Source organism: Puntigrus tetrazona, chromosome 8, assembly GCF_018831695.1.
Source record: "Puntigrus tetrazona isolate hp1 chromosome 8, ASM1883169v1, whole genome shotgun sequence".
Taxonomy (NCBI): Eukaryota; Metazoa; Chordata; class Actinopteri; order Cypriniformes; family Cyprinidae; genus Puntigrus; species Puntigrus tetrazona.
The window spans coordinates 7,614,150-7,639,249 of record NC_056706.1 but is presented as its reverse complement, the minus strand read 5'-3'; the positions used below and the strand labels follow the sequence as shown (position 1 = coordinate 7,639,249).

The window sequence follows — 25,100 nt, the reverse complement described above, 5'->3', positions numbered from 1 at the left end:
CTTTCGCCCCTCCCACAATCCCGGCAGTCAGCATTGCTGTGGGGGCACCCTTCCAATGTGTGTAATTAAGTCCTTAAAAAGCATGTCAAGACACACACACATACAAACAGTGGCCTGACAGGCCGAGGCTCGTTTCCCAGGCATAACACACTGCCTTTACTCCATTGCTATAGAGACCCTGACACTTAAGAAAATGGGTTGTTGAATTGGATGTCTTGGATCAGCGACTTTGCAAATAAAATGTTTATATTTTTTTTAACCAATAGGAATGCTGAACAGCTTTTGAACAAATACATGGGTTATTTAATATTACAACTCAAGTAGTCTGTAGCACAAACTTACAAAGGGTTATAGTATAAGCAAAAGCTTTAAGCAGTCGAAAAAATTTACTGTCAGGGTTTAAAAGACGTCTGGTCTCTACTGGCATGGTCCCGTGCTTGAGGACAATAACTATTGTTTCCTGAAATGTTTTGGCTGTTTAAGGACTCAATAGGTGGTCTGATTAAACAGGGTTCGACACCTTTAACAGCCCATTCTAGTAGCATCTCCATTCAACTCCTGCAATCCTCATTTCCTGTGAGAAATGCAAATGTTACACATGCAATTTCATAGACCACCTTCCTCAGAGCAAAGAGGTTAAATCTGGCCATGCCAGTAGAGACCAGATGTCTTTTAAAAACTGACAGTAAGTTTTCAGTAAGATTGGTTGCTGCTGCGGCCCTGTGGAAAATATCTTGTTAGTTTCATAAGAAATTATGGTTTTCTCCTGGACAGCGGGTAATATTATTTTAACAGCTGTTTTCAAATATAGTGCCACATAGAAGAACATTATTTAAGAGTAAATAATGTCCTTTCAGATTTTAATGTTTTTTTCTTACTCTTTTACTTTTATAGTTATCTGAAATAAATCTACCAAGAATTTCAACCTGCTAAAGTGCAAATTTTAATTTAAAATTAAACAGTTCACCCAAAAATGAAAAGTCTGTTTATTTTCTCGAATGTTGTTCCAACCATGTAACATCTGTAATGAAAAAAAATGTGTTCAGCAGAAGAAAAAATGTCTGTGTGACTTCTAAAGCCACAGTGCGGCATATGGACTACTTTATGGTACATATATGAACAGTACTTTTTTTGGAGCTTGAAAGCCAATGTTTTAGTCGTATGCAAATTCTTCAAAACATATCTTTTGTGTTTCCTATAAGAAAAAGAAGTTTGACATTAACTTGAGAGTAATGATCTAAATGATGATTTTTTTTTCTTGATTCCAGTAGTCATTTAGCTTCAGGCACTGCTTTATTTTATTTGGTGCTTCTTGCATAGTTGAAAAGTATGCGCCAATGTATAAACACAGTACTCGCATGTATTTGCAACACGGCATTGCAGTGATGTTCAGTGATGACAGGCTGCTTTTGTGTAGAAGGGCTAGAGTATGCTATTAAATGAAGCATGCTGTTAAATGGGTGGTTGGCTCACTGCCTTCCCTGCTCTCAGTGCAGATTGCAGATTCGTTCAAAGGGATGCTCCCATACAGTATATAAAATTCCACACATAAGCAGTTCTGAGCTACATAAAATCCAAGGTCAGCGATGCATTCTGCAATGGTCGGTTTCATAAATTAGTTTATTATTATTCTATTTTATTCATTTCGTTATTTTTTGCAGTTGCAGAAACTAGGATTAAGACTAAGTATGAAAATTGTTGAATTACAGAGTGGATATACGCTCAAATTAAAACCCAATTATGCAGTTCTTTCATTAAGCGCTCGTTCTTTGTAAACCCTAATCCAGCATAAGCATTACAAAAAGCTGCATAATTCGAAATATTTTGAGATCCTGGGCTGAGCCTTGTGAGAAAACGTGAGAAAAGTCATCATAGTCAGATGAAAGCCCAGGGTGTCTCTAGGATATATTCTGGGCGTTTCTTGGGCGTTTTGTGGGAAACTCTTCCCTGTCTTTGCGCTCATACTGGGTGTGAGAGTACAGTTGGCATCAGCTCCCTCACCCCTCAGTCACATCCAGCTCAGTGCCAGCATTTCAGAAACGTAAACACATATCCAGGCCAGAATCAACAGCTGGGCCCCTCTTAAAAAAAACTCTGTTTTGAAATTTGATATGTGCCCAAAATACATCTTCATGACGGATGATACTGGGGTATAAAGCAGTCATTGCTGCCGCTCTGTTAAAAAAAAGCTTTTCAGATACCTGAATTAAGCTCTCTTGTCTGCTAGACAAATGTCACCTTTTTTAGGTAGAGGATTTGTTGCTATTTTACAAAGTTTGACAACATGCCCAGAAGACTCAACTCAGAGCAGGTGCCACATTTGATTTATTTCAAAAACACAAACTGCATTAATGGAAAAAGTGCATCTGAGGTATTCAAGAAATCATTTTTTCCCTGTTCTTATTCTTACTGCAAATGAGTCATCAATGCCCATTAATCTAAAGAAAAAAAAGATGTTATAAAATGTCTTTGGATTATGTATAATCAAAACTTGCTCCACCTTTGAGCCAGCTTTCCTTATTTGGCTGAAATCCTCAAGCCCTCCTATTTATTTTTAAATATGTTTCAATCATCTGTCATACAGAAATCACTTTTACAATCCTAATGTATAAAACCTAGTCTTTCATTGCTATTTAATAAATATCCTGTTTTACTCTGAAATACATCATATGTAAGTTAAATGGGTTGTGTATACCTTTTTAAACGGTTAAAATTTCAATCGTTCTGCCAATAAAATATTAAAGAATCCTTATTAAGAAAATTCATATTGACAAAACCTACAGAAAGTTGTGAAATTAGATGGAGTTTACACATGAATTTGAATATACTACTCTGAATATAGCCTATATGAAGTCTTCTTCCTAGTAAAGATCATTTTACTTTCACTAGCCAAATTTATCTGGTGACCTGGAATAGAGTTACACTTATATAAGAAAGAATGTGGGGCTGGAATCGGACAGCCAGTCAGCAGTGGCCACTTAGTCCATCAATATGACCGTGCTTGACCATGTATAAGTGGCAGCTAAACTCCATCTGATGACAGCTAGACTGTAAACCGAGAGGTCAGATGTAGTGGTGCTCACTGCTGAGCAGCTATTTGCCAGTGTTGGAAAATACCAGTCATGACAAGCAGATTCCTCATCACATTTATCTGAGGCATAAGATAAAGCCGGCAAGACTGAGGCAAATTTCTGCTTACATTTTAGCATGGTTCTGTCTAGTAACACAGTTTAATAAGGCTTTTTTAAATTATTCTCCCAAAGTGCATAAAAGGAATTATGCTTGCACAACTAATCGTTTTGTAAAGACTCTTATAATCTGTTTTCAGGTGGTAAAGGTTGTTTGTGTCAAAAAATGTCAAAAATGATCATTATCATGTTATTTACAATTCACAGCTTTATGATTCAGAAAATCACTCATAAGAGGAAATTCATATTTTCCTGTTGAAAACATTGCCTTGATGATTATACTGTATGTTGTGGAATGGGGCAAAATTGCATGTCATACTATGATAACTGTTCTTACTCTCAGCCTTGGGTGGAACCAGTAGAAGGAGAAAGAGGCAAAAAATATTTAGACAAGATCTATATTCCTTGCACTTCCTGTGACTGAGACACAGACTTGTGCTCATCTAGATATTCAATTCGAAGATGTGTTTTTGTTCCTGTATGAAAGCACATAAATCCATAAAATAGTTTAATACATGATTCAAAACTGTTCACTAAACTTCAAAAATGGAGGTAAAATTAGCTTTGATATGAAACTAAAATAGTTTAATTTGTCCGGATAAAATCAATAATGACATAATGTCTCAATAAGCTGTGTTGTTTGCAATATATTTACAAGAAACAAATTGCAAAAATTACATTGCAAAAAGATTTTAAGGTGTAATTTTATTTTTTATTTTATAAGTTAGGAAAGTGTGACGATTATTTACAAAGGTAAATTTTTTTTAAATAATTCCCAACAATAAATCGATAACATTAAAGTGTATAAAAAATACATAGAATGAAAATTGATATCACTGTAACTTTATCATTGCTTTAAAAAGCTAATATTGTAACCACATAATATTGTCAGAATGCATCAGACTATTACTATTACAAGCAAACCATTATGTATGAGGTGTTTCTCCTTTAGTCAAAACTGTTCAGCTGGGGGCTATATAGGTCCAGTCAGGCGATCTGACTCCACATTAAGGTGCCTAAGGAGATGAGACCATCAGATTAAGCAAAGAATGTCTGCTCTCAATCACTGGCATTATGGGTATGACAATAAATGTCATGAAACAGTAGAAATGTGTCAAGCACTAGAGATTGTGCAATAAAATATATAAGTAGAGACTGACATCACATGTAGCGGGCAGGACTGATTTATATTATTTACAGTATATGCATAAATAAAATTGAATAATGGAAAAAAAAAAATAAAATTTTGGTTGGTTGGTTACTAATGTTGGTGTGCAATTAGAATTTGGTGCATTACTTCACGTGAAGTTGTATTGCCAGTCTTATTCATTGTGGATATTGTTATCTTTGGTTGTGTCTATACTACATTACTTGAGAACTCCAGGGCTGAACAAACCAGACATGTTGCCAGATTCACCATAACTCTTTATTTAAATGATCTATTGCCCGTCACATAATAAATGCTCAATTTCAAAGTGTGCACGTTTAAATACACAGAGCCGAAGATTGATAACAGTGCTTTGAGTGGTGTCTTTGACAGATATATATCTCTATTTTCAGGACAATGTCTGGTTTTGACACTTGACAAATGGTACTCTAGGCAGGTGTGCTGTAACTTAAGGAGGCCTATTTCAATCCAGATGTATCCTTTTCAGTGTTTCTAGTGCACACACTTTGTAAGTAGTGAATTCATTGTTGTGGCACTAGCGCAACCCTATAATAATAGAAACGTATTAAAATGGTTCTGGATGTTTGCACAATGTTTTGCACAACATTCAGACAGCAACTGAATGACAAAACAAACTTGCATGATCACCGCACTCTCATCAGCCTTTAGTCAGATCCCACCGCACCCCATCTCTCTGCCTGAATCATTCGGGAAGGAACTCTGCCTCTGTCGTTTGTTATCATCCCACTGACAATGAAAAGGAATCCAAGGACAAAGAGACGGAAATTCTGTTCCTCACAGACAACAGGAAAAAAAAACATTTAGCCATTCTGATTAGCCTTTTCTGAAAAAGCTTTTTAATGGTTAACAGTTGAATAAATCAGTGTTGACCATATAAGGTATAAAATATGAGAGGAGGCGTCTATTTTTAGACTATGTAAAGTTTTAACATTGACATTTTCAGTACTGACTTGATGCGCAACAGAAACGTGTGATTCTTGTCCAAAAAGTTTACTTGAACAAAAGGAGGTTAATAATGTTTGGGGCTGGACACATGACATAGGAGAGAGCTGCTAGGGGCAGGGGGCCGGCTAGTCAGTTGTGAGATGACTCTGTAAGCCCCGCCCACTGGAGAGGGTGTGTCTGGGAAATCCTAAATCACTCCCTTGGGGGCTGAACTAAGGAGAGAGAGTGAGCAGGGGAGAGAAGGACTTGAAGGAGATTGTAAGACTGCTTGGGAAACACCGGCACAGTTCATAGTGGGAGGTCAGTGGCAACATAACAGGATTTTCGTTCACGCTCAACTTGTTGTTGTCCGTCAGTGTGAATCTGTGCACTAGGTAGCTATGCTTACTGTGGAACTGAGAAACACTTACTAGCAGACTGCACAAGGAAAATATTTCAGGGTTTACACACTTGGAGAAGCTACAAACTTTTGCCAGGTAAGAAAAAAATACAAAGTTTTATAAAGGTTCTTCTAATTTTGTATGTATGTATTTATGCATGTATATAAGTTTCTATCTATCTATTTAGAATGCATTTAGAGTACATATACATATGTGTAGATTTTAAGTGATATTTTGGCTTTCTAAATAAATAATGCTGAATATAAAATATATTTAACTGTGACACTTTGTGTGTAACATTCAGTAGCTGCTGTGGGTGTGTGATAGAGTGTGTGTGTGTGTATTATGAAGTCTCACAGCAGCAGTATCTGTTGTCTTTTGAGTTGCTCATGTGGAAAAAAAAGTGGCAGCCACTGCTGAGGACTTTAATAAATTTGTGATTAATATGTCACAAATCTCGCTAGTTGACTCACAGCCTGAATGTAGCACTGTGGGTCACGTCGTTGACGGGTAGCAGGGGGTTTGGGGCTTGACATCTCCTCTCACCCCTTCCTGCTCAACAAAAGAACTTAGAACATTAGAAATTGGCTGTATTGTGTGACCATAGTGTATTCAAGTGAAAGCTATGAATATGATTGTATTATAACAAAAACAACTATCAATGAGTGTGTTTACCTGTATAAAAACACTATAATATCATAAGAGCTCATGATTAAAATGTACAGAGATATACACATATTGAATAAGTACATAAAATGCTGAATATATTGTTGTCAATTAACCTGTCATCTTATTAAGCATATCAGTGTAAGATTGTCCATGTAAACATCCTTAATAACTTCTAAAAAAAATCCAGCAGACAACGCAGGACCCTTTTTGTTTTGGCCTCATTCTGTTCTCCTTCGTTGCTCTTAGTGTTTGTTTGTTTGTGGTGTTTTCCACTCAACATGCTCATTACAGTAATTAGGGAGCAGTCGTGTTGCATGTGATTGGACTGGAAGATCTTAAATGATCTACTTTTAGCACAGTGAGCTGAGAGAGACGGATGTGACCACTGGCTCCACGCCTTCAGTGAAGGGGCGTGTGGTGTGTTCACAACTCTGTATGTATTTGCACACTTCCTATTCTGATAAGCCTTAGCGCTGGGACTGCATAATGAACCGCTCAGGCCTGATTTGTGGCTGTTGACTACTGGTACGGGAGTCCGAGTTGAAGCAGAAAGTGTTGTGTCTGTCACTGGGGCGGAGAAGAGATGTTGATGTATTGTTGCCCATATGTTCCTCTCTCTGTTTGCAGCAGAGTGGTCCACATTGGGGGAACTATGGTGCATTCTTAGTTGTTTTGTCTCCTGTTGCTTTACTGCTATTATCAGTGACAATGGGACTCTCAATCAATGAGACAAACATAGAGACGTCATAGAGGAAGTACTGGAACTCTCACTCTACAAAAAGTAGACCAACTGCTACATCTTAAAACCTGCAGTACTACCATTGAAAAGTTTGGGGTCTGTAAGATTTTTTAATTTTTTGATGATGATGATGAGAAAAACAGTCAAAACAATATTATTGTGAAACTGTTAGAAATCATTTTTAATGCTGATTTGGTTCTCATGTAACATTTCTTACTATTAATTTCCAAACTGCTTATTAAAAATTATGTGATTAATTAGTCACCCTTATGCCATTGCAAACCTATAAGACCTCTGTTCATCTTCATAACACAAATTAAAATTTATTTAATGAAATCTGAGAGCTCTCTGACCTTGCAAAGACAGCAACACAACTGCAATGTTCCCAATACTGACCCCAGACTTTTTACATTGGACATTTATAAAGCAAACCAAAAATCATGAACTATTTCATTAGTTTACCTGCATGTTACATGATCATTCTTCAACATCAGAGAATTATGAACATGTCATTGTTGTTAAATTATTGTAACTTTTCAAATACATTTTGCTTCTTAAGTCACTTTATATAGCCACAAGGCTTGTATATCATCATGAGAGATGTGATAAAATGTGGTACTTACATTGTCTGTGAAAAGCTATAATCCAATTTTTCAACTTCTGTCATGACAATTTAAAGCCACTACACCTGGTAACTTTCACATGATCCATGCAGGGATACCAGAAAGGGATGTGACCTAGGACATGACCACAGAAATTAGAAAACCAGACGTTAATCTCCCTTATATCCACCACTAAAAGGACAATTCAGACAGCTTCACAGCTTTACAAAACATAACTTTCTGCAGTCATCAACATGAGGTTATGAGGTCTGCCCCATTCTTATAACTCATATATGGTCTGTGGTTCTACAATTCAATTCAGTGGTTGGTTCTATTAGAACTTCAGAATGTGTTCTCCACTTCTTCAGGCCATCATGGTTGATGCATGGCTGTGTGTTAAGAGCTCTTTAAACCCTACACTTGCTCTTCTCTCACTCAAGTCTTTGTGTTACAAAAGCAGGTTTGAATTAATTAAAGGAGAACTGCATTATTCACGAGATTCCCACCAACTCCTGTGGGGGATGGCTGAACGGTGAAAGGGCCAGAGAGAGAATAGTCGTCTTGTTGTTTTGAAATGCACAGAGAATTCTCCTCCTTCATGTGTTTAACCTTTTTTGCTCTGAGAGTCAGGGCTCTTTGAAAACTGTTTGTACTGCATGCACATTTTGAATATGACAAAAACACAATGTGACCTTGACTGTGATTGTTATTGTACCCAGTACAATTCCTACATCTATACCCGTTTAATACCTTTACATAATTGCCTCAGGATAGTCCTTCAAAAGCAACGTGAAATGAGCAAGCAATAGGCTATTGGCAAAAACTCAGCAGGGGTGAAAGACCTAAAACATTTCTCCAAAAGTTAAAGATGGCTACCGCTGTTGATTCAAGATTTTCTAGATTTTCAGTGACTAACAACTAGTCAGTTTGACCCATAAATGCTACTGTAAATACTTATTATGAGTTACATGGACTTCTTCTATCACATGTCTTTCAGTCCTTGAATGCCCATGTTTCCCATTCATTTTCACTGCATTAAATAGAGCAGCTCAGAAAATGTAAGTTGTACAGGTCTGGAACAAAATAAGTGTGAATAAATGATAAGTGAATATTATTTTGGTCAGTTACCCATATAGTGTGTACAAGCCAGTCTAAAAAGAAATAAAATAATGGTTTTCCCGAAGAACAAAGATACTTTAACATTTTTGAACATAACATTGTATTAGCTTGAGGCAAATAAGTGTGTTTGATATAGAAGATGATGTCAGCCGGCAACCAGCTGTGCTTTGCAGTACTGAGAGAGAGAGAGAGAGAGAGAGAGAAGGAGAATGAGCTATTGTGATTGACATTTTTGGAGTGAGGTCATATGATGGCATGTCAGTCTAGAATAATACAAGCACTTGAAAGAGAACTGGATAATCAATAGGGAGTCTACAGAGAAAATAGCAGAGCAATGCATTAATTAAGAACCATTTAATGAGCATTTTGCATATTTATGACCTCTGGGGAGGAAGGGAAATTTAATGGTTTAATTGTTTAGCATATGTAATCTAGAGCCACAGGGGACTCATTTCTGCATTTCTGCAGTGCTGACAGCTGTCTCTCTGCCTCACTGCATGCTGAAATGTTGAAAATTACACCATGCCGTGCTCTTAGACACCATGTTAGCCTACAGTGGCCTTTTGACCTAGGCAGAGAGCAGGGAAATCACTTATGTTTCAGATTCCTATTACACAGAGTGGTTTATGTAAGAGTTACAAATAACAGGGACATTTTACATTATAGTGTCCATATTATGTGTTGCTACTATTAATATATTAAACAATGTAAGACAGTGCTTGTTCGCCATATGACCATAACTTTGTCTGTGACTGTATTTGACTCAAATTCATCCATCCCAGACAATAACTGTAATTAAAAAGCATTGATTTAAAGACTCTTGGGGCTAATGATGAAACATCTCCTCACAAGAAAAAAATGACCACAGCCTATTACAATGAAATAAATTTATTTGGCTGTTTAATTGCACATTAATATGATTTGACTGGCTTGTTATCTTAGTAAGGCATCATTTTTGATGAGAGGAAATATTTTAAAGAATTGGCCAAAAATAAAAATGTCATAATTTACTCACTCTCATGTGATTCTAAGCCTGCATGACTTTATGTTCCCTTTATAATTAACATTTGTAAAATGAATTTTAAAAGACACAAAGGTGAGTAAATGCTGGCATTTTTCAGTGACCTATACCTTTAAAATGACAATTACCCATGAAATATGTACATTAAAAGAAAGATTTATGATCATACCTCTTGAAATTGCCTCCTTTTTGGACCTGGTGAGCCTTCCCTTTAAAATCTGATCCTTTAAAAAAAATCAGATGTCAGTCTATGCCAGCTTTTTCCACTCTGCTCCTATTTTTATTTTTAGAAAGGTCACAGTTGCCCTCCAAAAATCAGTGGTGTATATGAGTATTATGACTCAGACCCCTCACTTCCCCTGACACAGGAAGCACAGATCTGCCTTCTCAGATGAGCATGACTATCCCTCACTCTCTGAGACATGTGATCTGAGATTAATCTGAAACCAACAGGGGATTCCTGACTAGCCAGTATGATAACTCAGTAACACTGATCTGTGGATTTTAATGTCTCCTAGCCATTACACACCACATGAAAACAGCACCAGTGAATGGAGTCTCATGTTTCAGGGCCCCGGGATAGCGCACAGGTGCTCCAGGTGCATAAATATACAGCTGAGGTATTCCTAGCAGGATTTCATAAGACTGCAAAGTGCCCTGATCAAACCATTAAAAACCCGCTCTGTGGATCTAGTCATTATACATCAGAACACCCAGAATTTGTAGAGTTACATAAACACAAATAAAAAAAAATGATTTACAGGTGTATGACAGGCGTAGTCTGATTAAGTGCATATATTTTCTTATCCTTTAAGAACAAAAGGTTCTAAGCTATACACCCAGCCCAACTGTTATCTTAGGGTTTGTTAAATCTAAAATTAAGCTAAAAAACAACATTAAATGAGCAGTCACATGAGAAGCTGATTCAGGACGTTGGTGGTCATGGATGAGTGGATCTGTGGGGTGGAGGTGACTGTGTTTGTAGGTTCAAACACCCCAGCAGGGCTTTACCAGGGAGTTTCCATGTCTTTCCACTCTCCACAGAAGCTCGTGCAAGGGACCAAAATGAACTCTTTGGAAAATGTATTTTTTTCATTTCTGTTACAAAAAAAATGTTGCTTATTTGCAACAAACGCAGGTCACTGCCATAGTAGTGCTGCAAGTTATTTTCTCTTATTTTTATGACAATTACTAATTAAAATTCCAATTATTTTATTTCTGTCATCTATGCTGTAGTTTTTATAGGCCACACATATTCTTTAATCATCCAAAGCGAGAATTCTGTTTCTGAAATGTGGTTTTATACATCAGTAAATCAAGATACTAACTTAACATTAGCCTTTGTGGCAAATAACAGAACAATAATTAAAATTTTAATTAAATTATAAAAAGCTATGTGACAATATTATAACACTCCTACTTTAACTATATCCTATTATTACATGGCTATAATCAACTAAACTGTCCACAGAATAAATCTTATTGAGCCTGTGTCTGCGCCTGGTTGATTATGATGGGTGCAGCTCTAACTCGCAGAATTCTATTCAGCCTGCGAAACCTTTCACAAATGTGTTAATATTGCAATGGGTGATTTTGTTATTCTTAATGTCAGGAATGGTCCCATATTTATCTCAACTGAAACAAAGATCTACAATTTGCTTTTACATTTTAATTAAGTCACATTGCTTATATCAAATAAATAAACAGTGACGGAAGGAACTGTCAGTCATTTAATTGACAATTTTATTTTATTTAAATGAATCAAGATGTTTTATTTACTCACCAAAGCCAAATTTCACTCACATTTGAAGCTTGCGAGTGTTCCTTTGGACCCGTGAAGCACTGCACATTATGAGAGAACACAAACAATATGAGCTGCTAGCTCAGAACTTAATGCACAGATAAATGCAACAGACGAAGAACATTTTGGGGCCAATGGTGCTGTGGAATGGGTCTGAGTATAAAATCAGCCCCCTCCCTCTATGAAGGAATGAGATCATGCCAGACCTTAAACAGAAGCGCTGTCAGGGTCCAAGATTGAGTTTCACTCATCACAAAAGAGACAAAAGAGGGTGACGGCAACACCAGCTCTGCTGCGTGCATGTGTGCTCCGAATAACCCTAACAGCGCTCTTTAATGGGGTCAACACGTACACACATTCATCCAGCGTCTGGGTCATTGAACTCACACACCCACAGTTTTCGCTTGATTTGAAGCCCCCCCCCCCAATAATGATACAAAAGTCACAGTCTTATGGACATCAGCGGTGCTATTTTGAATATTAGCATACCCGATTTCCTTTGAAAACTCAACAGAAAGAGTGATGCCTTCAAATCTAGCTCATCCATAATTCCATAAAATCAGTTTCCACTTTCACTGCACCAATTAGTGGTCTCCGTGCGGCTGTGGAATGCTGAAGTAAACATGCGTTTGGAGACAACAAGGGAAGATCCTTATCTGCATGTCTTGTGGCCAGACTGAATGGAGTTCCCTCTCTTTGAGACCAATGTCTGTTTATTGTTTCTCTCTGTTGCTGCCAGGAGACAGGTCTATCAAACTGTGATGCCTTCCAACTTACCTGTGCCACAGGGCACACATGGCAGAATGTTTCGTATAAACACTAGCTGTTGATAGCACCTGAAAGAATGTCAGAACAAATAACACCCAGTAGCATTTTGCCATATCTGTTGTTAATAATAGATATAAACACAGACTCATAGACTACTGCCAGTATTATAAGCCAAATAAAAAACACACATATAAAATTATTCAAAGGGTGTTTTTAGCAAGGAGACAATAAATTGTTTAAAAGTGTCTGTCAAGACTATTACGTTATATTATTCATCAAAGAATCTTGAAAAATGCATCACGGTTCCCAACATTGCTAAAAAAAAGTCTCTTGATTTCTAAATTTAGCATATTAGAATGATTTCTGAAAAATCATGTTACACAGGCTGAAAATTAAACTGTAAATGCCATTACAGGAATAAATTACATTTAAAATAAATTATATAGAGCATTTATTTTAAAAACTATAATACAATATAATATTTTATAATATGAATTTTTTACTGTATCAAATAATCAAATAATGTGTATTTTTGTAGACTATTCATGTAGTGTTTTTTTTGCATTTTACAGAGCTGAGGATGATGGCAGAAGGGAGGTTTTCTAGTCTTCCCAGGAACATGCACGTTGGGCGCCAGTGTCCACTTGCATCTTCTATGGATCTGCTGAGCTCACGGCCTGCCATGGCTGAGATGCCGGTCAGCAGCTACCAGGGTGTCTCCATCCATGGTACCCTGCCTCGCAAGAAGAAGAATGGCACTGGTTCCTCTGTGAAGCAGTGGGAGACGAATGGAAATATGGGGTCATCGGTAGCACAATATCCAGGCGATATCGTCTGCCACCATCACCGCTCATACACAACATTATCGAAGAACACCAGGCTTTCCACTCAGACAGGAAGAGCAGTGCCTCATCTAGGTAAGAAATATAGTACTTCTACACACTTGTCCACTCTCAGTGATTTAAACACAACAAAGCCCTACAACACCCACAGTCTTTGCAAAGAATTCAAAGCTACCCAGTTGTTCAGGTGAAATAGGAAGTAACATTAATATGGTTTAAAATAAAGTGCCAACTCATAAAATCATATACTGCTCTTTCTCAGCTTAGAGCAAAGTTGCTTTCAAATACACAGTCAAGATTAAGGTCAAGCTTTAGGTGAAGGTTGCCACAACATCAACTTAACCCGCCAGATCACGATGGCTTCTGTTCTTTGTCTAGTTCTGTTCTACATATCTAAAAACAAACAAATGATAGTGTGAAAATGAACCATTTTCTTACTAAAATAGAATATAATCAAGACTTTTACATCTAAAAATTGCTGAATATAGATTTCATTCGTATACATATAAAGTTTTGTTTCTTATTGTTTTAGACTACAAAATATTTAATAGCATAGCCCATAAAGTGATTTGGATGCAACGGTAAACTCAATCAACATCTAATACAATGAATACAGCATCACTTGGAACCCTAAAACTGCTATTACCCTTCACTAGCATTTATTTGCGCTGTGTAGTTTGATTTTAATATACTGTACATGAAAACCTCCAAGGTTACCTCTATGTAGTAACATATCAACCATTTGTTTTGGCTACTGGTTTATTAAGTTGGCCATCAGAGCATTCAACACCAAATCTTCACCTTACACTACCCTTTAATTCCGTTAACTTTACAGTCTTCAGAAAATAGGATAATATATCACACAATACAAGCTGCTGCTGGCTCAGTCCCATGTCCAGGACTGTCTCCATCTCTTTTCCTTGTGTCTTGTCTCTCTTTTTCACTGTCTGCCTACGTCTTTGCTATAGCTCTAGGCCTGTTTAACTGTATCGTCCTTACTGGCTGTCTGATCTTATCACAATCAGCAACAAAGAAGTTTGTGTTTGTCCCATATTTATGCAGACTTACTTAACAGGTAATATATCTCACCCTCAATAAAAGACCTGGCAGATATAGTAAAGTAATCTGTGTCTGGCTCTGTAGACAGTATACAGATTATAAAGGGCACCTTCCACAAACAGGGCACAAAATAACGCCTGAATTATATTCTACATTATATATATATATATATATATATATATATATATATATATATATATATAATCACAAACCTAAAACGTTTTTTGTTGTTGTTCCTAAATGTATATTTCCATAAATGACAGAATAAAAATCTAAATTCATATTCAATTTAAACAAATATTGTTAAAGCATGATCATTTAATTGCTAAATACTAAATAAATATAACTATATAACTATAAATACTTATAGCTGCTAAATAAATTTTTTTAGAAAAATCTAATTATATACAGTATAATCATTTCATTATTTAAACAAGCTATTTTTTTTACATTGTTTTGCTGGATGTTAATTGGTCTAACATATTTGATATATTATGTAATATGGATTATATAATTTCTAGGTAAACTGAATAAAAATTAAAAGCATAGGATTTATGTTTAGACAGAGAAAATGTTTCCAAACTGAAACCGTGTACAGACCATAAGACAAAACACTGATAACTCGGGTTGTTAACTATTTCAGCAAGTACTTTTACCAGAAGCACCTCAGGAAATTTAGATAGAATAAATAGCGGCTTTTATAAAAACAGTTTAAGTGTAACTGTGTGTGTTTGTGTGTCTGTGGTGGCGTAGGTGTGTGTTTGGGTTTCCGTAAGCCCAGTGGGCCGCATCTGTCCCTTGACATTTGAAGGTTACCTAATATTAGACTACTATTTCACAGCCACAAAGCTCATTGAGAATTGAGAGGTGAAAAATGACCACAGCACACAAAAGAAGCTGCTCTGGGCTGGCAGCAAGGTTAGCAACGACCTCTCATAGCAGCCCAGTCACCATAACAACACCTTATTGCGACTCTCATGTGACACATGGAAAAAGAAATAGGTAGAACATAAACACTGTGTAGGTATAAGAGAGAGAGAGGAACCTACAGCAGAGAAAAGGATTGACACTTCTCATTATCAACATGGACCTACACTAAATTAGCCCAGAAGCAATAACTAGCTTACTACTGGATGACTTTTTCCTACATTAGACTTAGAGTTGGAGACTTGGATGGCATTGTGATTAAACGCCAACCTCCCGAACGTCTGGCTGCAGAATGGTTCACCAGCTTGAGTGTGTCTTCCTGCAGGTGAGTAGTCAGATGAGACAAGATGCCTGCAGGTTTTGTTTCTAGGACTGAAACATTAATTTTTTATGAAACATCCAGCATTTAAGAGCTTTTCTTTACTACCTGCATGTGCGAGGCAGCTGTTCTAACACAAACACACAGCTCTTCACAGGTTAAAGTGAGGACTGTAGATTTATAGTTAGACCGAGAGATGAAAGAATTTTTTGAAAAGACAGATTGGAAGAGAGATTGAGAGAAAAAACAAAGAAAGAGAGACAAAGGAAAAGAATGAGACAGATGAAAGAGATTGAGGAGCAACAGTGCCATTTGATTTACTTGTTGAAGCTGATTAAAGTGGTTCAAGTTGTTGACAGAATCCACTCAACACCCTCATAACTACATGGCCTCTAAATTATCTTTGGTTCAGTCTGCCAAATGATAGAATCGACACATGGGAAACATTACACCAAACAATGAAATGATTAAACAGTTTTTAATCTCTGATGGAAATATATCAGCTATTTTCTGGTGTTGTATTGCGGTCATCACAATAAAACAGACATCACTTTGTCATCACATCTCCATTGTGCAATTTACATGGTAACAAGGTTTCTCATGCGAGTAACTTTACCTGTTGAAATGAAATAATCAGTAATAATGTTTGCATTTTATTGCAAAATACTACACAAAATATACAACTAAAATTACAGCTTGTTTTTTCATCAGACAGTGCCACCTATCTTTCATAATGTTCAACATTATTTTTAAGAAATCAGCAGTATTATTGGCTAAACTATTACCTATAAGTAGATAAATGTACTCACATAAGAGATTTTTACTTTGAATTAAAAGGGCAACTATTTCATGTAATCATTTAATTGAAATGAGGTCATGAATATTTGACAAGAAATGCATAACAGTAATTTACTAGATAGTTGCATGATGCATAAAAGTAATGATATTAATGCTCTGCATGTGTTGGCAAACTCAGGTCTTTGTTGAGCTGTCCAGTATTATTATGTAACTTCATTATGGTTGCTAAGCTCTACGGAACCCAAACATTCCACCCAGACTACCAGGTGGTCCAAAGGATTTCCTTCTCTCACACAGTTCTGCTGATGGGACGTGAAACAGTTTTTGTTGGAGTCTTTTGCGCTCTTTATTCTCACACACACATTTAAATGATATAAAACTATACTGAATCCACTAAATCTACATAAAGGAAAACATTTGCAGTTTGATGTAAATACTTCACATAATTAAATACATATAAAAAGCGCAAAAAAAAATAAATTAGTTATTAGCTTATTTTAAAATAATTTACCTAAATGATAATTAAACTCCCTTACACATAAGAAGGTAGGTTTGTACGGTATAGTCATAGGTCATCTCCAATTTACTCGTTGGGGAAACAGAGCTGAACCCCCGAAACATTTTAGAACATTCTCTCTATAGTTTACACTATGGCTGCCCCCCAATAGTTGACTAATCGTTATTGTCAACCAGAAGAGGCTTGGAAAATATATATCTGGATCTATCTATCTACTATATATATGGAGTATAAAACAAATTAGATTATGCAATCTGTTTGATTCATTCATACAGTATCCACTATTGCTGAGTGTCACCGACTTCATCTTTCAAGAAGAAAACAAATAAAGCACTAGTTTATGAAATTATTAAAATGTTAATGCAGCCTCCTTACTTTTAAAATTGTATTTTGGATAACGTGGCTGTATTGGCCTTTTGTGTCTGTACCATTTAAAGTGACCTTTAGCAAAGGAAATGCACTATATGAATAAAGCGTCTTCTTCCTGTTTTTCCCTGATACCTACGTAATGATTACTTCTGCTGGTGCGCTATGGCAAGCTTTATGCGTGTGCTTAAGTGTTCATAAGCTATGCATGCAATAAAATGCTCATTATATTGATCTAATTCTTGAAATTAACAACTACTAGTCAACCAGAAAAATTCTTACTCGAGGGCAGCCCTAGTTTACTTAAGAATAATCATATCAATGGATTGAATTCCTACTGAAACTCCCTAAACTCCCTCGTGAACCTGACTTGTATCAGTTCACAGAGCCGCACTGCCCCTGTTGTCTTGGCTGTGAACTGCCTTTGATTTATGACTTACAATGTGTGGGTGATTTCTGGGAGTGTTGCATGTCAAATGTCCCATTTCTCTCCAGTGGCTTAAGCATTATGAATCTGTTTCTGTAAACCCAATAATAGCTTGCCCATCTCTCTAGCTTGACATGTCCTCCCTCGGCTTTCTAATTATGACTGGCAAGACTGTAAGGTACAAATCACCACTTTGAGACACAATACAGCTGTGGCTTGGCACAGAACGACCCAGAGATGGAGATGAATGTTTTTCTTGAGGCCATGTCCTCACGGCATGCCCTCTCTTTGCGGATAAGATGGTATGTTCGGCCTGATCCCAAAGTCAAGTCACTCTTGGGTCAACCCATTGGAGAGCTGACAGTGTACTCTTACAGCGAACTAATGTAAGCGTTCAGAAGCTTTAAAGCATGACCTATCGCCTCTAGAGTAGCTTTCCACTGGATGTCCAGTGGGAACTTAAACAGGAAATCAGTTATGCTTTTAAGTTTCATCAAATGCGAAGCAAACAAATAATCAAAAAAAAAAAACTTCTTAAACATTCTCATATTTCCAGTTATCTGACGCTTTTTATATATCTGAGCTCTCACCCCAGGTGCCACCTCCACACTGAACCTGAAAGCCACCCTTATTCCCCTAAGGGGGTGAGACAGTCCACCAAACACCCTGGTGGTAAGAAAGGAAGAAAGAAAGTCATAAAGAAAAGTCAGGTTTTTGTGTAAGCTGAGATGAAAGGGACTCTGGGTAAAGGCAGAAAGAGAGAGGGCGGAAAAATCTAAATGGAGAAAAAGCTGAGCCGTGCACCTCGACCGCTCGTTCTTCTCCGTGACTCTCTTCACCACCGTGGTTCCTGCTTTCCACATGGAGAATCTAAATAAAACAAAAAATGCAGTGCTGACCAAGTGCCATCTCTGCATTTAGGGTAAGTCACATCTAGACCATAACCTTAAAGCTACAGGCAGAAATAGAGGTCATGTGAACAATTGCTATGTCCTGTCTCCTCCTATGTTTTGTATAGATTCTGTCTTACATTTACGCTAAATTTGTCTCTTACCCAAAGGTTGCACTGAAAGTTTATTTACACTGCTTTTCGAGCCTGTGGGAAATTTAGACTCAAGGAATTAATTTCCCTTTCCTGGCTATAATCCTTTAGAATTTGGAGTTTAAGTCTTCACGTAAGCATAAATCCGGAGAGAGTCACAAGAGTGTGTTTGTGTGTGAGACAGAGAGCCTCTCTAAAAGACCTGACATGCTCATCCCTGACCACTTAACCCTACATTTATTCTTTTTCTCGTTTTTTAAAATGCATTATCTAAATTGATATCTGCATTAATCTCAGTTAAACTTCATGCATTTGGGTTGGTGTGGAAGTAATTGAAAGTAATTGTGTATGTTTGGGGGTGGGGGGGTGGTGGGTGTTTGTCTTCACATGTTGCGGTCTATACTGTGGTGTAATGACCTCAGGCGAGAGAGGCTGAACTGGAAGGCACTTTACTGCAGTTCAACGTACAGCCTGCCCAAAAAAGGGACACACACACACACACACACACGCACCCACACTTACAGTTAAACCGGCAGGCAGCTGAGCTAAAGGAGAGTTGATGTGTTCGCTGAAGAGAGTTCTTTCTTTTTCCTGCAGGGACGGTGCAGGCATGGACCCTACCATGGAGTATGTCAAGGTAAGGCTTTACATTTTAGCTTAACATGTGCATGTGGACTTTGAAATGATCACTCTATTATGGTAAAAAGCCACTGGCAATGTATGAGGTAATGTTGAAATAGCAGAAATAGACAGAAATGATCTTAGGGCGACCCTTAAGCCTTTGAGATATCCAATACTATTCAGCGGAGTTTTGTAAGTGTAGAGTGTTTAAAGCAGGACAGGAATGTCATCTATGCTGAATGTTGAGGATATGAAGGTTTGTAGTTTATTGACTGAGTAAATATACGTATTACATTGCACACTTAGATTTGCATCAGAGATAAATGTGTGCGTCAGTAGGAGTGATTATCTTTGTTGTATAAACATTTACACTTCCTGATGTATCTTATGTGCTAGTTAAGAATGATTAGGAGTTAAACCGATTGCAAAAACAATACGTTCGTTCAATTTCTCAGTGTTATTTAACTTTTCCATGGCGTTTATCATATAAAGTGCACTCTCCTTGACCTGTCTAGGTAGTTGGCCTCATTTGAATCTGAAGGGAATAACAGGCAAAGTTTTAATACATCAGACATTAGACTCGTGCAAATTTAAGCCAGAGCTGTTCATAAAACACAGGAAACTCTACAGCCGAAATTTCCGATAAGGATCTGACAATTTCTGTGTTTCCTACTGTGCGAGGGCCCATGTAGACACATCCTCAATTAAAACGGCACAATTACAAAGAGGAAATGAGCTGGTGATGTTTCAAGGCTCTGCAGGCAACGTATGCAGTTGAAATTACAGTATCAAGTTAAGAGCGAATGACAAATTTCACTTTGCCAGCAAAAGCAGAATTGTTTTCTGGCTTTATTTTGACCTGGGGCATCATCTAGCAGTTATGAAAGCTCTTCATCACACGATATGACTGTGTTAGAGCACCCACGACTCTGATGAAAGATATGGTGTGACATATATCTTGAGTGCCTCATTCGGTTAGCACTGACTGAATGAGATTTTCCACTGTGATCACCTGCAGCCTTGGGTGTGCTGTCACCACACAGCTACCTCTGTCAGCCTGCTGAGAAACTATCCATCTCTCTCTCTTACTGTCCTCCCTGTAGTCAGTAGCTCAGTGGTTTGCATCATATTGGGGTCTAGCAACTCTCTGTGAAGAACAAATACCTCAGCATTACCTCACACAGACAACAAACCAAAGCAAACAGCACAAACACAGTCAATAGCAACTTCAACTTAGTAGTGATCCGGCACAGTTGAACAGACAATCAACATATTTAAAAAAATATTTTTTTTCTAAAACATCATTACATATTACAATCCCACCACCTGTCCAAGAATGTTTTCCATATTTTACAGACATTTTATTTTTCAAAAGCCTATTTTTATATAATTATTTTTGCACGTTTTATAACAATTAAGCACATTTTACCACTATATTTTCATTAATATAATGCAATTTATATATTAACATAAAAAGTAAATATTGCCTGATTGAACTGATTCTTTTTAATAAATAAAAAATATTTTGTATTTTTCCATTAATAATTAATATTTCAATTACTAAAAAGTGAAAAATTATTCATTAATTAATGTGTTTATACTACTGCTGCCAAACGGTTAATTGCATCCAATTTTTCACATAATGTATGTGTGTGTGTGTGTAATGTGTATATTTATTATGTATATACAAATACAAACACATGCATGTAAATATTTAGGGAAAATATGTAATGTTTATATATGAAATATATTTAGATATTAATTATATTAATATAAGCATTAAATGTAAATACATTATATATACATATAACAAAGACACACAGTAAACAGTAGCCAAAATTTGAAATGGACCAAAACCTTTCATCAAAGTTGTCCTAAACCAAAACAATAGCTTGCATGTTCTTGTCTTATTATACTACGGGACTGAATCGAATCGTGATTAATTATCTAACAGCATCTAACTCATCTGGATATTAATGGAGTGTAATGCAATTGATAAATAAATTGGAGCAAAATATGATTCGGAAAATGACAGGATATCCTCAGGGGAATAACACGGCCATGAAATGTTTCAATCAAATGAACTGCATATACACTGGCTCTTTATACTCCATTTTAGAAAGCTCTCAGAACTTTCTGCCCGTTTAATGTGTGGCCATCTGTAAGCACGCGTCTGCAGCTGAACTGTAACACCATTAAAAACTCAGCTGAAAACTAAATCTAGATGATGACAGAGTCTTCATCACACCTGTGTGTTTGGGTGTCTGCATCGAGGTCTGTGGTTCTCATAGCTCCAGTAAATCAATCCTCTTCCTCTCCCTCAGACTGAATTAATGTGAACCTCAGCTTGCCCTCTTCAGGCGGTGTTGAGTTTCCAGCATCATGTTTATCAAACACCTGGGTCTGTACATGTCTAGTGTCTGACAGAACCTGCGATCTCTGATCTCTCTCTCCGTGACAGAAGGTTTCCAAGCTGATCTGTGCACAAAATCAGTCAGAAAACAACAAACTGACTTTTTTTTTTATCATCTTAAACCATTTAATACAATATATATTGTTCTGTAGACATAGTATAATCACGTTAGGCACCATTTAGTTTGATATAAATAATACTTACCTTTCATACTTTTACCTAATGTTGAAAATTCAGCCATAAAACAATGACAAATAAAACATTTAAATGATACTTCAGTCCTTTACAGCTTGTTTGTTCACATTACATTAAATACACTCTCTATACACAAGGCCTGTAATTAATTAGCAATTTCCATCAAGTTTAATTTAATTTAACATTTGACTGGCTAGTTTTGCATGCCTTGGGTTTTCAGTTCATTTGTGCTGGTTTTACAGCCTTGGCCTATTTTTTTGACAACTTGTTGGCTAAGCAATATTTTCTTTAAAGTTACCAGGAAGTCAGCCATCAAAAATATAGCATAATTAACTTCCAAGACCTCATGCACTGATATCACTTCCTGAAGTCAGATGAGTGTTGTTAGTGAAAACTGTTTGTTTTCAGATGATATCAGGTTAGGTGGTGCTCTCCATCGTGGCTGGGGTTGAACGAGTCAAGTTTGGATGTTAGCTCAAATGAACAATTTCTCCTCAATTTAACTTCTCTAACCCCAGGACAAAAACTTATTCACACAACTTAGGGCAAGTCATCTAATTTTAATATCAAGCACAAATTATATGATTTTTAATTATTATTATTTATTTTTTTTTACAATATCAAGCCTTTATTCTTCTGTTTCCTTTCGTCTTGCGTGTGAAGCAGAGATTAAAGAAACTGGAGCTATTATCATCAAAGAGGATCTGGAGGGTGGAAATTGTTTGAATGAATTGCTGTTTAAAAATATAATTTTTTAAAGGGTGGGAATCAAATCTGTGATCTGCGGATATGACGCATGACTTCTTGTTGTGATTCATGGATGAGAATGATGCATCAGTGCCACATTTGGTTTATTATTAATTACATGACATGTTAGCCTCGTTGGCACGTTAACACTAATTTTCATGTTATACTTTTTAAGAAAGACCAACAACTATTCAAAATTTGGATACAAACTGAAAAGTAATCTAATCTGAGTTTATAATGTACAAATAACAAATATGGTTATGCATAAAAAGAGGATTAGCTGAATAAAGTTGTAGTAAAAGTCAAAATATTTAGAGTAAAATGTCAAAAATTTAAGTCAGTCACAATACTGCAGCAATAGGAGATTTCTATTATATCAAATTTCTATATTATATCAAACTATTACAACTTTATTTACATACTTTTTGGCTTTTTCTCAAAATATTGTGTCTTCCATTATTATGACTATATTCTTTTGACTAGTACCTACAACTTTATTGTACTTTTAAATATATTTTTAATAAAAAAATATATTAACAGATTTATTTCCCGTTTTCCCCCACACACATCTTTCTGTTCTTGATGGCCTGATGGTGAACACACACACTGTTGCTCAGTAAGCTGCTAAGCACTCATGAAAGAGCTTTACAGGAACAATGAGGCACTGTTCGCTCTGTGGGATCTGCTGCCCTGCGAACCCACAGAAAGACCTCCTTAGTCCGGCCTGCAGCCTGTTTGACTGCATACACCAGCTAGAGACAGAGGCGCAGAAAGCCTGGTTTTGAACAGAGAACATAGACTGGCCCAGTACGAACAGCTCAAAAGGGCTTCTGTCTCTCAGATGATGAGAGAGACAGGAAGCATGCAGACCTGATGGAAGACACTGACACACCCACTCATATTGTCAGATGAAATCATATCGCCGCTGCTTGATATTTCATATTCTGTAGATAGATTAGATAGACAAAAAAATAGAGTGATGGCCATGAAAGACAGGAACTTTAGGTCAGAAGAAAATTCTCAAGATGTAATCGGTAAAATTATTATTACACAGCACAATATTTTTCATTAACAAACATATCATTCTTAACTGTAAATACACATGAAAATATCGCAGGGGTGTTATTTTGATTTTGATATTTGTCAGTGACCGATTAAGCTTTATATGCAATAGTGTTTAACAATTTTTAAATATAACTAAAGTAACTTTGCAAACAACCGCTAAGACGTATTGTTTTACTTTTATATTGCTTTAAATGCGTTGTCAGGTATCCAGAGTTTTCATTAAATTGAAAAGAAAGAAATAGCATGTGGCACACTCCCTCCTAAGCCCCAGTTATTATAATACAATGTTTTGGCATGTATTCCAGATCTTAATGCAGTGATATTAAACTTAGTATTTTTAGAGCTTTACCTCAGGGAACACTTTATTGTGCTAAAATCTTAACTTCAGTGGTGATGAAGATCGTTGATCAAACTCATGTCCTTAGGGTGGAAAACGTCTTGATCTTTACATGTGAACTTGGAGCAAGACTGATAAAACCAAACATTAGTGAGTCAAAGCTAAAACTGAATGAACATTGTATTACATACAGCAACGGAAATGAATTGTCATATCACTCAAACTAAACAAAGAGGAAGATTATCGGTGCATCTAAAGGTTTGCCAGAACATTAGTGAACTTTGAGACCTCATGAGCCACTCAAGCTTGCTTTGATTATTACTACTGAACACATTACAGAGGCACAATACCCCCTAGTGTTCATGTATATGCACTGCAGCCCTGTTAAAATACCTAATAAATTGCAGCATGTTTTTTATTCAGTCCACTGATTCCAGTGAAACTTTCCAATCACAGTTAGTAGTGTATAATAATAAAATTATATTAAAATATGTAATAAAAATATTGTAACATTATCAAAAAATAAAGCAAATGTGACAAAACCCATCATAAGCAAGTATACTTGTAGCAATAGGCAAAAAAACATTGCATTCAAAATGAAAAGCTGCTGTTGGACTCTCAGTTTAGAAAATGGACTTATGCTGCATTTTGTAGTATTTAGCATTTTCAAATTGCAAATCAAATTTGTAATCATCTGCATTTTTGCTCAGGAAAAAATGAGCAAGATAGAATCAGTGGTTTCCCAGATTACCCCAATTCATCCTGCTGTGCGTTAAAATACAGATATGCTATTCAGCTAGAAACGGTCACATGCAAACACTTTACCCTTTGAACTATGATGTCTTGAAGTGAAGTCAAACATATATTTAAAATGTATTTTTTGCTCTCGTGTACAAAAACATCCCGCTAGCTGCTTGCTTTAGCAGACCATGGAAAGGCAGATTTGCTCGCAGGACCATGGTGATTTTATTGAGCATAATTAGGTAGTTTAGTAGTCACTCTCA

At 36.5% G+C, this 25,100-nt stretch overlaps 2 protein-coding genes across 2 annotated transcripts in view; one reads left to right on the top strand and one right to left on the bottom strand.

Moving 5' to 3' along the window:
* LOC122350865 (collagen alpha-1(I) chain-like) overlaps nucleotides 1-25,100 on the bottom strand; it is a 513,797-nt gene that overhangs the window by 380,288 nt on the left and 108,409 nt on the right. The window lies entirely within an intron of this gene.
* Nucleotides 1-25,100, top strand: part of LOC122350867 (breast cancer anti-estrogen resistance protein 3 homolog) — a 57,324-nt gene that overhangs the window by 13,057 nt on the left and 19,167 nt on the right. Inside the window, 3 exon segments of the mRNA XM_043247630.1 lie at nucleotides 12,994-13,242; nucleotides 13,245-13,338; nucleotides 19,316-19,355. Of these exon segments, the coding sequence (XP_043103565.1) occupies nucleotides 12,994-13,242; nucleotides 13,245-13,338; nucleotides 19,316-19,355 (383 nt within the window).